The sequence below is a fragment of the Centruroides vittatus genome, unplaced genomic scaffold (assembly GCF_030686945.1).
Source record: "Centruroides vittatus isolate TY-2023 unplaced genomic scaffold, ASM3068694v2 contig_68, whole genome shotgun sequence".
Classification (NCBI taxonomy): Eukaryota; Metazoa; Arthropoda; class Arachnida; order Scorpiones; family Buthidae; genus Centruroides; species Centruroides vittatus.
Window position 1 is genome coordinate 40,593 of NW_027122426.1, and position 12,212 is coordinate 52,804.

The 12,212-nt window shown below is 33.8% G+C and overlaps 2 protein-coding genes across 2 annotated transcripts; one reads left to right on the forward strand and one right to left on the reverse strand.

Moving 5' to 3' along the window:
• Positions 1-271: 271 nt before the first annotated feature.
• On the reverse strand, positions 272-9,070 carry LOC136980099 (uncharacterized). Its single transcript, XM_067276138.1, has 2 exons — positions 8,980-9,070; positions 272-1,035 (listed from the first exon to the last, which is right to left on the reverse strand). The coding sequence occupies exons 1-2, from the start codon at positions 9,068-9,070 to the stop codon at positions 272-274; spliced, it is 855 nt and encodes a 284-aa protein (XP_067132239.1).
• Positions 9,071-9,189: 119 nt separating this feature from the next.
• Positions 9,190-10,851, forward strand: LOC136980100 (piggyBac transposable element-derived protein 4-like). The gene has a single exon (XM_067276139.1). It carries the CDS (start codon positions 9,190-9,192, stop codon positions 10,849-10,851), a length of 1,662 nt encoding a protein of 553 aa, XP_067132240.1.
• The last annotated feature ends 1,361 nt before the right edge of the window (positions 10,852-12,212 follow it).

Below are 12,212 nucleotides of genomic sequence, written 5' to 3' on the forward strand. Positions count from 1 at the left end.
CCACATTATTCTCTTCATCAGAGATATCAGAGAACTCGCTCACAGACTGAGCCTCTGATTTTTTAGATTTAGAGAGAGCTGCTTTCACTCTCTGTTTGTTTAATGGGTTCTTACTAGCCTTTTTTGAACCCAGGTTTCTTGTTATCACCCCTGTTTTAGGTAGGGGTGTTTTTTGTTTTGTATTGTCATTTTCTACTGTTTCTTTTGAAGGGATATGTAAACATTTTGCATGGCAAGTGAGAGATTCCTTTGGGGAAACAGAAATGTCTGTCTAAACTTCACATGTCTTTGTGGATTTCAGAGCAGCAGCAAATGTTTTTTGTTTCGGTGGTGCACTTGAAGTGACCATGCGACGTGCCTCTGGGTAGGGTAAGTTGTTGACTGTTTTTACACGCTGTATTTCTTTTTCTCTCTGCGATGCAGGGCATTTCCGGGAGTAAGCAGGATGGGCATCTTTACAGTTCACACAGCATGGGGTACTTTTACATTCTGTACTGTCGTGACCCTCAGTCCCACACTGTGCACATGCGCTTTTTCCTCGGCAGGATGTTTGTGAGTGTCCAAATCGCTGGCATTTGAAACAACGCAGCGGATTTGGGATATATGGACAGACTGAGCAACGTAGATATCCTGCTGTTATAAAGGATGGCAATGTTGGTTTGCTGAAAGTAAGAATCAAGTGTTTTGTTGGTATCAACTTGCCGTCTCGACGAATTGAAATGCGCCGGACAGCAACGACACCTTGATCTGAAAGACCAATCTGAATATCTGATTCGTCTTCAGACATCAGATCAATTTCAGATATCACACCACGTGATGAGTTTAGGCTTTCGTGTGGTGTGACAGTGACTTCCATTTCTCCCAGGGTCTTTGTTTCTAGAAGTTTTGCAGATTGTTGTGGGGAGGATGTTTCCACCAGTAAATCACCTGATCTTAATTTCTGAATTTTTTTCAAATCTCCAATAGTCGACTGGAACAATTTTTGAATGAGAAAAGGAGAAGCTTTAGATAAGGGTTTGTCACCAGTTGCGTGTACTATTAAGTACGCTGGGGTACTGAAAATTTTTAAATTTTTCCGCTCTTTCGGGTCTTATAATTATGGATTCCTCAAAAATAAAAGTAAAACATTCAGCTTCTAGTGACCCCACCCACCATGGGGCCCAACAAGGGGATGCCGTCACATGGGAGACTCCCATAGACCGTTGCACCAGGGTTTCCCAGGAGCTATACCCTCACAATGCAGTCGAGAAAAGCACACCTTGTCTGACGTGTCTGCCCGGTCTGCATCGATCGGTTGACTCCAAGCCGAGGTCAACAATGACTCAACGACCAGCCGATTGACTCAAACGGAGCCTGATTTGAGCCTCCCGTTTATCCGAAGCAGGGGCCAAAGCAGTGTGTTGGGGACGGTATGTTGCCCCTCAACTACCAGGATCCCCCTTTCCGGCATACGGGCCACCACGCACGGCAAACACGTGGGTGGGCGTTCAGATCCCAGGGATGGTAAAGAAGAGATACTAAACCATCTCTGGGAGGTCCCCTCACCACGGACAGGAACCCACATCGAGGGGTCCACAAATTAGAGTTTATTTAAATATATTGATGGATTTCTCGGATCAGTTTTACTACAGGCAGACAGGTATGATGATTATAAGTTTTAATTAATATATAATGTATTTAAGATATTAATACAACTGATTATAGTAGTGGTTTGCAATGATTATATATTAGTATTTTAATTTCTTAGTTCAAATATAGAACTGAATAACCAGTGATTTGTTTAAAATATTAAAATAGTGCATTACTTAAAAAAATCATTTATCAAGAAATAATGATGGCAATTTATTTTAACAGCACTATAGGAAATGATGAAGCAATCACAGCACACATTGAGAGTAGTGATTGTATCAACATTTCTGATACAACAGAACCTTTTTGTGAAATGTAAGTGAAATTGTACAATATTTTAAATTTATAATAAATAATTGTAATAGATAATAACAACTGCTGTTATTATTACAGAGATGAGACATCTGAAGAGAATATTCAACATGAAAGCCCCTATAAGAAAAACAAAAGACGATAAAAAAAAGTCGAGACATGTTGGATGTTGCTCTAAAAACTTTCAGTGAAACATCTAAACTTTTAACAGAAACAACACAAGACAGAATAGACTGCTTTTGTAAAAGTCTAAATGTTAGACTTTGCGATTTAAATAAAAAAGACAGGCATTATGCCATGAAGAATATTGAATTTATGATGTTGGAATTAGAAAAAAAAAAGATGAATATTTTAAAAAATAAAAAATTTTATATATACAAAAAGTTATCATGTATTTTTCATTTTTACACTATAAATTTCCTTAACAGGCTATTTAGAATATAACCCTTGATATAAACAGCCACTCCACAGCATCTTCAGAATACATTCAGGAAATTTGTTAATGCTTTTTCAATATTTTAGTACATATTTGTATTGTGTCTACTTCATTTGTACAAATGTAATAGACGAGGAGGAAGAATTCAGATATGGCGAGAAAAATATGAAAAAATTATCTCATAGAACCTTTTTGTGAAATTATAAAGTATGGAATATAAATTTAAATGCTATACAATATGTTACAAATTTCTTTTAAATTTTCCTATTTAAAACTTACCTGAAAAATAATAATAATCCGTCAATAAACTACATTGTATAAGGATTAATATATTACATGGGGGAAATAAAATATGTGACACTTATTAGTATTTGTTAAAATTCTTGAAACAAATTAAATAACAAAAAGTATAATTATAACTAAATCATAGAATGATCATGAAAAAACACTTGTTTCTTCAAAGGATAACCTGAAAATAAAGAATACCCAAAGTTGCCATAAACTACAAAATTACATCCATGAGATCTGGATTAAGAGCTCATTTTCATCAAACTCAAACAGATCTAGAAAATCATATCCAAAATATAAGAATCTTGGTCAACCCAATTATGCTTACTAGAATGAGTTTAAAATGTTACATAAAAAATGCAAACAAATCAGTCTTTTTTAAAAGAAGTTAAACACTCTTATAAAATGCACATTATCTAAATCTAAATAGATTTAGATCATGTGTATTTTATAAGAATTGAGTAGCTGATCTGCTTGATATTTAGTAAGTTTGTAAATTAGGATAACTGAATTATAGGCTTTATTAAACTTCTGATTTGATAAAATTTCAATATTATTGGACACAGACCATATTCATTAATTTCAACTATACAGAAAAATTTGGCAATATATCAAAGGAACTGATAATAGTTCTTATGAAAAAGAACAGATTTTGTGATAACCTTCATATAAGATTACAAGAATTATCAAATATAGACATGAGGTCTTAAAAAACACTGAATTATTTGTTGGAAACAAAAAATACATGAACAACACAATAAGTAAATCATTTGGCATATACAGTAGAGCATCGATTATCCGACTCAATTGGGGACTGGGGTTGGTCGGATAACCGAAAAGTATGAAAAAATACATTATTAGTATAGTGTATTAGGCCTGGTTTAAATACTAGCCTCCCTTTCATGGTCGAGCCAGTGCTGCCAGCTAAAACATGCAAAAATTTAACAAAAACAATATTAAAGTAGCCAAGACATAACCAAATATTGTAGCGCCACATCACTAGCGGACATTTGAATTTGCCGACTAGAACGCGGTCGGTTAACCGATAAGTCGGTTAATCGGGGGTCGGATAATCGATGCTCTACTGTACTTTTAAAATAAATCATTACTTTTATATATACACCCAATCTACTAGTCTGACTACTGGTTTATTTAATCCGTAACCTCTTTTCTAACCTTTGTATCCGGTACTTCTTTTACTGTCCAACCACAAACGTTTTCGGCCTCGCTCGAGGTCTGCTTCAGGTTAATCGAACAAAAGAACAAACGAGAATTGGCTTCCAGATTATTTGAATTAATCCTCGAGGAACTTTTAGAATATATTCAAATCTAATTTTGAATATACGCATGCGCTATGTGGCGTTGCCGTTTTCGTATTCTTCGCATACGTAACCATCATACGCATGGCGTTACGTATGCGAAGAATACGAAAACGGCAACTGCCACATAGCGCATGCGTATATTCAAAATTAGATTTGAATATATTCTAAAAGTTCCTCGAGGATTAATTCAAATAATCTGGAAGCCAATTCTCGTTTGTTCTTTTGTTCGATTAACCTGAAGCAGACCTCGAGCGAGGCCGAAAACGTTTGTGGTTGGACAGTAAAAGAAGTACCGGATACAAAGGTTAGAAAAGAGGTTACGGTTTATATATACAAAACAATATTTACAGATATTTTTACATTATAAAAATTTAACGAAGGCCTCAATATACACAGCTATCTTGCCATTCGACAACACCTTCACTACATAAATAGTGGGCAAGTTTGTCACTTAACACTTTTGCAACATTGCTATATGCGTTGGATCCTTGCCTACCACATTTATGTAAATTTTTTTGTTCATCCCGCCATTGTCCTGGATTGACTAAATGAGCCGAATCTTCTGTGTCGACAAAACCTGTCGAACAGTATATAGTGCTGCTTTCGGTTAATAAAAAATTATGCAACACAAGAGAAGCAGCAACAATCTTTGGCAATGTTATATTTTCGTCAAAATTCAATGCCCGTAAAAATATTCTAAAACGTGATGCCAAAATTCCAAAAGCATTTTCGACAACATGCCGAGCTCGACTCAAACGATAATTAAAAATACGCCCTGTATGATAAAAATGAGATTTGCGAGGGTATGGTCTCATTATATTTCTCCTTAAGGGGAAAACTGCATCAGCCACAAAGTAATAAGGGAAAGTTACATTAGAATTTGGCAAATTAGCATCTTTTGGAAGATTAAGTGTCTGACTTATTACTTTTTTTCCCAAATGTACATTTTTGAAAAACTCCTCCATCACTCTCACTTCCGTAATGTCCAAAATCAACAAAAATGAATTTGTAATGGAGCATCTACTACAGCCATTAATATTTTGCTAAATCTCCTTTTATAATTATAATTTAGCGATCCGGTATTTGCAAGACACTGCAAAACAATATGCTTGCCATCGATACTGCCACAACAATTGAACAGTTGCCAACGTTCCAAAAATTCATCAGCGATGTTTTGCCATTCCTCTTCCCTCCTAGGTACTTTGATATACGTTGCTTTCAGTTTTTTCCAGATGGCAAGACAGGTCTCTCTCACTATTGAAGTTACCGTTGTTCTTCCCACTCGAAAAGTATAGCTCAGACTTCGAAAAGTCTCTCCAGTAGCAAGAAACTTAAATTTTAAGTGAAGTTTAACCCCTTAAGCCCATAACCCGAGATATCTCGGGCTGCGCGTGCAGCTGCGCAGTCCATATCCCGAGATATCTCGGGCAAGTATTAAATAATCGTTTGTAAACGTCCTATGCCTGATATATTACGGAAAAAGCTTATTTTGTATTCTATTGGATGTTTTCTATGACATCAGCAAAGTTTGAAATTATACATCCAATAGAAGCTTTTGTTATTGACCAATTTTTTGGTCCCCTCCTATAGAAACATCACAAATCACCGATATTCTCGTGATGTATTTATGTGCATACGGTAACTGATGCACATCTGTGCAGAAACCTATCTTCCCCTGAAACTTAATTGGAAATAACCCACTAGCTTCGACAAACAGCTGTTCTCAAAGACATTTAGCTCTGTACACCGAACAGCGGCGCGTGTCGCGTGATCCGTCGCGATTTTTTTTATTTGAAAGACCATTCGTTTTTAAATAATATGCAGTAAAGGAAATTAAGTTATATGTTTAAATTTTTTAGAAATCTAATTTATAAATTGGTGTATTAAATGTTTTTTTAATTTTATGTGGGAGTTTTTCCTGTAAAACACAAAAAAACAATGTTAGGTTAATGTGGTTTAGATTAGCATATAATATAGGTAATAACAAGAAAATAAAAAAAAAATTATCAGAAAATAACGTAATACAATCGAGTATTTGCAGTAACTAGTTCAGACGTGTGTAGAAAACCTACTTCCCCTTAGGCTGTTGTTGGGAACAACCCGCGAAAGTTTACAATCAGCTGTTTTCAAGGTCGTCCAGATGTTTATCTGTACTGAAGCTTGTATTGAGTGTCTCTTTGCCAGTATTGTGTTACATAAAAAATAACAAGTTTCTAAATAATACATTATAAAATGAATAAAGATTTAAACTAAATTTTTTTATAAATTTATTTTATAAAATGGTGTATTATAAATTATTCTGATTTGGTGAGTTTTTTGTAAAACTTCTTATGTCAGCGTATAAAGCTAGAAACTATTATAGAATAAGTATTATTGTGATATAAGGAATTTTTTGTATTTGTGTAAAAATATTCATATGAAAAATGCTTTTATAATAAAAGTTTTTTGACACACCTGCTTGCAATTATCAAGTCCTAGGGGAAGACATAAAATAACACGATTGTCTATTCTAATTTCTTATCTTTCTAGTCTATATCGATTGTATTGTACAGATTGTTAAATATTTTGTTGTTGAATATTTTGTTGCAATTACTATTTTCTAGTTTATTTTTATCTAAACACATTTGATCTAATTTTATCTATAAAACACAAATTTACAATAATATTTACATGGTTCATTTTCGAAAAAACCATAGAATAAAAATAAATCAATAAATTTTATTTGCAGATTTTATAATGTAAAGTAATTTGTTGTCTTCTTTACTAGACGAACTGCACCCCTCTAGAGCCTCAGGGTGTAAAATGTCTTTGTTTACAATATACTATTTCTCTCTTGGAAAGAAACTCCAGGGGGTAGTGTGGGTCAAGCAATGTGAGACCGATAAAACCTTTTTCTGATAATAAGCTAATGAAAAATATTCATATACAGAATTTTTATAAAAATTCGGCATTTTTCTATCAAAAACACGATGTTTTGCAGGAAAAACACTTTTACGGATGCAAGTATTGTTTCAAATGTGGTATCTCGTTTCAAATTCTCGCTACATTCAGTTTTTTTTTGTTTTCTAGCAAAGTCATATTACAGTTTACAGTAGTTTTGTATTTTGTTTATAACGAACGTGAAATTATAATAAAAAAATATAAATTTTCGAACAAAGCAAAAAATAATATATTTACCTATATAAATTCGCTAAAATATCGTAGATTTATTAGTCACATACATCTTTTGTTTGAAAACAAAACAAACCACAGCCTTCTAGCTACAGCAAGTGAGAAGATATTGCCATTATTTACACTACTTCTCTAATTACTCTCCTAGGAGGGGAGTGGATGAGTCATCTGAGGGTCGAAGTCAACACAAGTTTTCTTAGCGATAATGTATAATAAACGTTATTTTTATGCTATTTTTTGACGATTTTTACAATAATCGACTATACTACGCAATTTCGGATGCGATTCTTTACATATTTTGTCATATTATGTAACTGCGAGGAGAAAGGGTCACTTTTCCAAATAATTTATAACTTCACAATTCTAAAATAATGTTTGCTAACCTAAATACTCTCTAAGAACAAAGATTAGCTAATTAGAGCTAAAAAAACGTTAGAAACAAACAATTTTATAACGATTGTTTACATATTTCAAAGATGGTAACCAGAGAGGGATGGAACTTAGCAGAAATTTGAGCTCCACTATTTTCACAGGTGGCTCATTCGTTGATCTAATATCAACATAGACAGAAAGTAACCAACTACAGTCTAAAAGAAGTTGACTATCAATTCTATCAGCCAGTGATCTGCCTCTTCATTTCTAATTACTTTACACTGGGAGGGGTCGATATTTTGCGAAATATTTATGGCCAGGAGGTGGTGACAAAACATTTATTGGTTGAGACAGTCAAAACACACATACAAAAAAGCAAATCAAAGCTTAGATCGGTACAGATTTGGTTACAGTTTGTACAAAACTCCTCCTTCCCATTGTTATATCTATGGAACACACTTCTTTTGTTTTTTGGATGAAAGAAGCCTTCGGTCACATGCCTGTTGAGCTGCAACTGGTATATTATAGCTAATTGACTATCCTTCAACGAATAAGCATAGACTCAGCTTTGTGGGGTGGGAAATTTCAAGCAAAAAGCCACGCATTCTCGGAGATACTCTTAGTAAGCTACGAACATATAGAAACTATCATAAATCGTTATTCTGATTTATTTTTACCTGAATTTAATAAATTTATATGTATATTCATACTGTTTTACGTTTATAAACGTTTTTTCAGAATCATCCAGCCATAAGTCTTTCTAAAAAACAAAGTACTTCCGGATTATTGTGATATATCCGTAATACGTAAACAATAATACATGTATAATCGTTCACATAATAAGGAAATAATTGCTTATTATAATAGTATAAATAACATAAACAAAATCAAATATACACCATCGATGCACAAATGTGTGTTGACCTAGATTTACAAATTTCAACCACCCACCCCAAACTAGTCGCGTTGTAAACTGTAGGCCATATTCTATCTCTACTTTGATTTAGAAAGCTGCAGTTTTTTTGAGAAAATAGACCTGTCTACGTAACATATAACAGATTGTTATATGTTACATATGTTATATGTTACGCATGTTTATACAAAAAAGTTTTCTGATTTTTTCAAATCTTGAATTTTATAAATTTTTGTAAATATATATATGTTTTAGTCAACAATCATAAATGGTGATAAGTTATTCATATTTCTGTAAAATATTTTACACATATAAGTATTTAGAAAGAACTTCTAAACACCTTCATGTAATTATCAATTCTCAGAACTTGTAATAAAAATTTGCCAAATGGAAATGTGTATTGTACTGTAAGTACAAAAGCTTCCGATACTGGTGTTCTCAAATGTTACAGTTTATGACTGCAATAAATGTCAGGTGTTTATTCCTAGAATTTCGGTGTCTCTGTTCTTCTTTCGAATGCTTCGAGAAATTCTCACTAGTGTCCTTGCTCTTCAGTAGACACGACACGTTATCATTTTGTTCTAGTGCGATCTTACTTGTTAGAATAACTAGCTCTATAAAATTCATCCTGTTATTTTCAAGTAAGTTTATAAGAAATATAATATTCCTGGAAAATAATAATAATTACTATTTTATTTCGCGTTCGATACATATAACGGGTTTTAGATCATTTTTTTATTGTCAGCATGTCAGATTCGGAATTTGACATCGAAGAACTGTCAATGTCTGAGAGTGAATCAGACAGCTGCATCAGCATTGATGAAGATGGATCATCAGATCACAGTGAAGATGGATCAGATCACAGCGACGATGGAGTCGACACCTCTATAAGAAAATGGGTGGAAATAAACAAGGATGATCCTCCACCACCTCCTCCGCGATTTCCTTTTCGGGGAAGTTCAGGATGCAATTTCACCCTTGCGGATTATTTTGACCCTTTAGCGTACTTTCTATTATTTTTTAATTTGGAATTAATAAACATGATTGTAACCGAAACGAACAACTTCGCATTGCAACAGGCACGGTCATCAAGGGATCAGTGGGAGCCAGTGACAGTCGAAGAAATATATATATTTCTAACGATTAGTATATTGCAAGGACTGTTGTACAAACCCAATGAGAAAATGTACTGGTCCAGGAATAAACTTATAGAAACCCCAATTTTCGGTAAACTAATGAAAAGAACAAGATACGAGGAAATAAAAAAAAATTTACATTTTGAAAACAATACCAATTTTAATCCCGAAACACACGATAATCCAAAACTTTGGAAGATTTGGCCGATAATAAATAATTTAAATTCAAAATTTTCCCAATATTATACCCCGCAACAAAATATCAGCATCGACGAGAGCCTCCTATTATTCAAAGGCCGTCTTTCCTGGAAGCAGTACATTCCTCAGAAACGGTCTCGTTACGGTGTCAAATTTTTTATGTTATGTGAATCGGAAACTGGATATTTGCACAACTTTCTAATTTATACAGGAAAAGGCACTTGCCTAAATAAAAAATACGGGCATTTTTTATTTACGTCACAAGTTGTGCTATCATTACTGGACCCGTTGTTAGACAAGGGATATTGTCTAACTACGGATAATTATTATACTTCCCCACAATTAGCAGATTATCTAATAACGCGCAAAACAGATTGTTGTGGAACACTACGAACAACAAGAAAAGATGTACCGAAAATATTACACAAAAAAAAATTAAAAAAAGGAGAGACTGTGGCAATGCAGAGAGGTAAAGTGCTGATACAAAAATGGCATGACAGGAGAACAGTCACTTTCCTCTCTACATTCCACAGTGCTACAATGGTAAGTACAGAAACGCGTACCGGTAATGTACTAATGAAGCCACAAGTTGTTGTTGACTACAACAAAACTATGGGAGGTGTTGACCTTTTAGATCAGCATCTCCATGATTATACTGTGGCAAGAAAAAGAGGGAAGAAGTATTACAAAAAAATATTTTTCCAGTTACTAGACATTTCACTTTATAATGCCTATGTGTTATATAAAAAAAATGGTGAACAGAAACCAAACATGCTATTTCGACTGACTCTAATAGAACGACTGATAACCACATACCACACCGTAACGATGGCCAGTAAACATGGTCGGACGAGAACTGCAGGTCCGTTAAGACTTACGGAAAGACATTTCCCGGACTTTATTCCGCCGACCGACAAAAAAGTAGCTCCCACTAGATGTTGTGTTGTCTGTTGTAAAAAGAACAAGGACGGAAAAAAAATTAGACGAGAAACAAGATATCAATGTGAACAATGTCAGGTGGCCATGTGTCCGGCCCCTTGTTTTAAGATTTATCACACAAAAGAAAATTTTTAATATTATTTCCAACTTAAGTGTAATTTGTATTGGTGTAAATTGCTTATTTATATTATTTTTATATTCTGATTTGTATGCTTTTTTTATCATTATACTTTTTTATATTTTTATCTCTTTATTTTGATATTTTTCATTTTTATTTTTTTGTGATTATAGCTATGTACTATACAATATGTAAAGTATAGTATATTATGTATATTTGTAAATATTTTATTTTTTTTCATTGTAAATATATTTTTTTTTCATTGTAAATATTTTATTTTTTCATTTATGTTACTTATAACTTTACTTTTATTTCATTAAATTTATTTTCATTTTAAGTTGTGTCATGTTTCATTTCTTAAATTATTTTTAAACGCTAACCGAGGCTAACCGACGCTAACCGACGAATGGCAGCTTTCCAGCACGACAGTAAGTCATGCAGAAAAGACACCTTTCCAGGCCCTGTAAAGTTGGCTGTCCGAAGGAAAAGGTGCCATTTAGGAACCAACTTTGGTGCATTCACAAAAATTAAAACAATATTTGTTTTTCAATTAAAATGAAGTGTTTTTTTAAATATTTAACAACAAAATGATTTTCCGAATGACATGCCAGCCGGAAGACACGTATTTAAGGGGTTAATATCATTCTTTAGATTATGGCTCTCATCGAGAGAGGACAACGCGTCGGTTATGACCTTATCGAAGACCGCTTTAGACGGGGAAAAAGTGGCAGACATTTTAGAATAAAATGATACGAATTAATTAAACATAAGTCGGAATAAATCGGAATCGGAAAATTAATCAGCTGCCGCTCTTAACAGCTATAAAAACCTCAAAACGAACTCACTTAGGAAGCAAGATGCTGAAGCGTTGAGATCCAAACTGTAAAAGCCTATCCTGGATTACAAGCAAACATTGGGGCATGGACTACCAGAACTGTAAACTGATATATAAGAGCCATAGAACCAGCCATCCAGTATGTTATGGCAGTCTGGTACAAGTCTATAAAATACATACATGTATAGCAGAAACTTCTGTTTCTCCAAATAAGATTCACAATAAAAATTTGTAAAATCCTACAGAACAGCTGCCACTGATGAACTCAATCTACTGGCATGTATTATACTGATTTACCTTCATGCTCAATATCTGGCTTGGTACAGGCTCCTATTCACACTATATTTTAAGCCAGCTTAAGGTATGAAATATGAACAAAACTGACTTAACATTAAACCTGTTTAACTACCAACTAGCTCAGCTTAAACCTCTTTCTCAAACAAGCTTAAGTCACTTCAAGCTTTCCTCGAGGTCTGTGATATGCAAAAAAAAATGGCAGCAGCAGTTATCAAGATATGAGACCAAAGCAAAAAAAAAAAAAAG

What these genes read in the sequence shown, in the direction of transcription:
- LOC136980099 (XM_067276138.1), bottom strand. Translation starts at nt 9,070, where the DNA reads ATGAATTTTATAGAGCTAGTTATTCTAACAAGTAAGATCGCACTAGAA. An exon ending in ACTGAAGAGCAAGGACACTA is followed by an intron (nt 1,036 to 8,979) that starts GTGAGAATTTCT and finishes CGTACTTAATAG; the next exon opens with TACACGCAACTGGTGACAAA.
- LOC136980100 (XM_067276139.1), top strand. Translation starts at nt 9,190, where the DNA reads ATGTCAGATTCGGAATTTGACATCGAAGAACTGTCAATGTCTGAGAGT.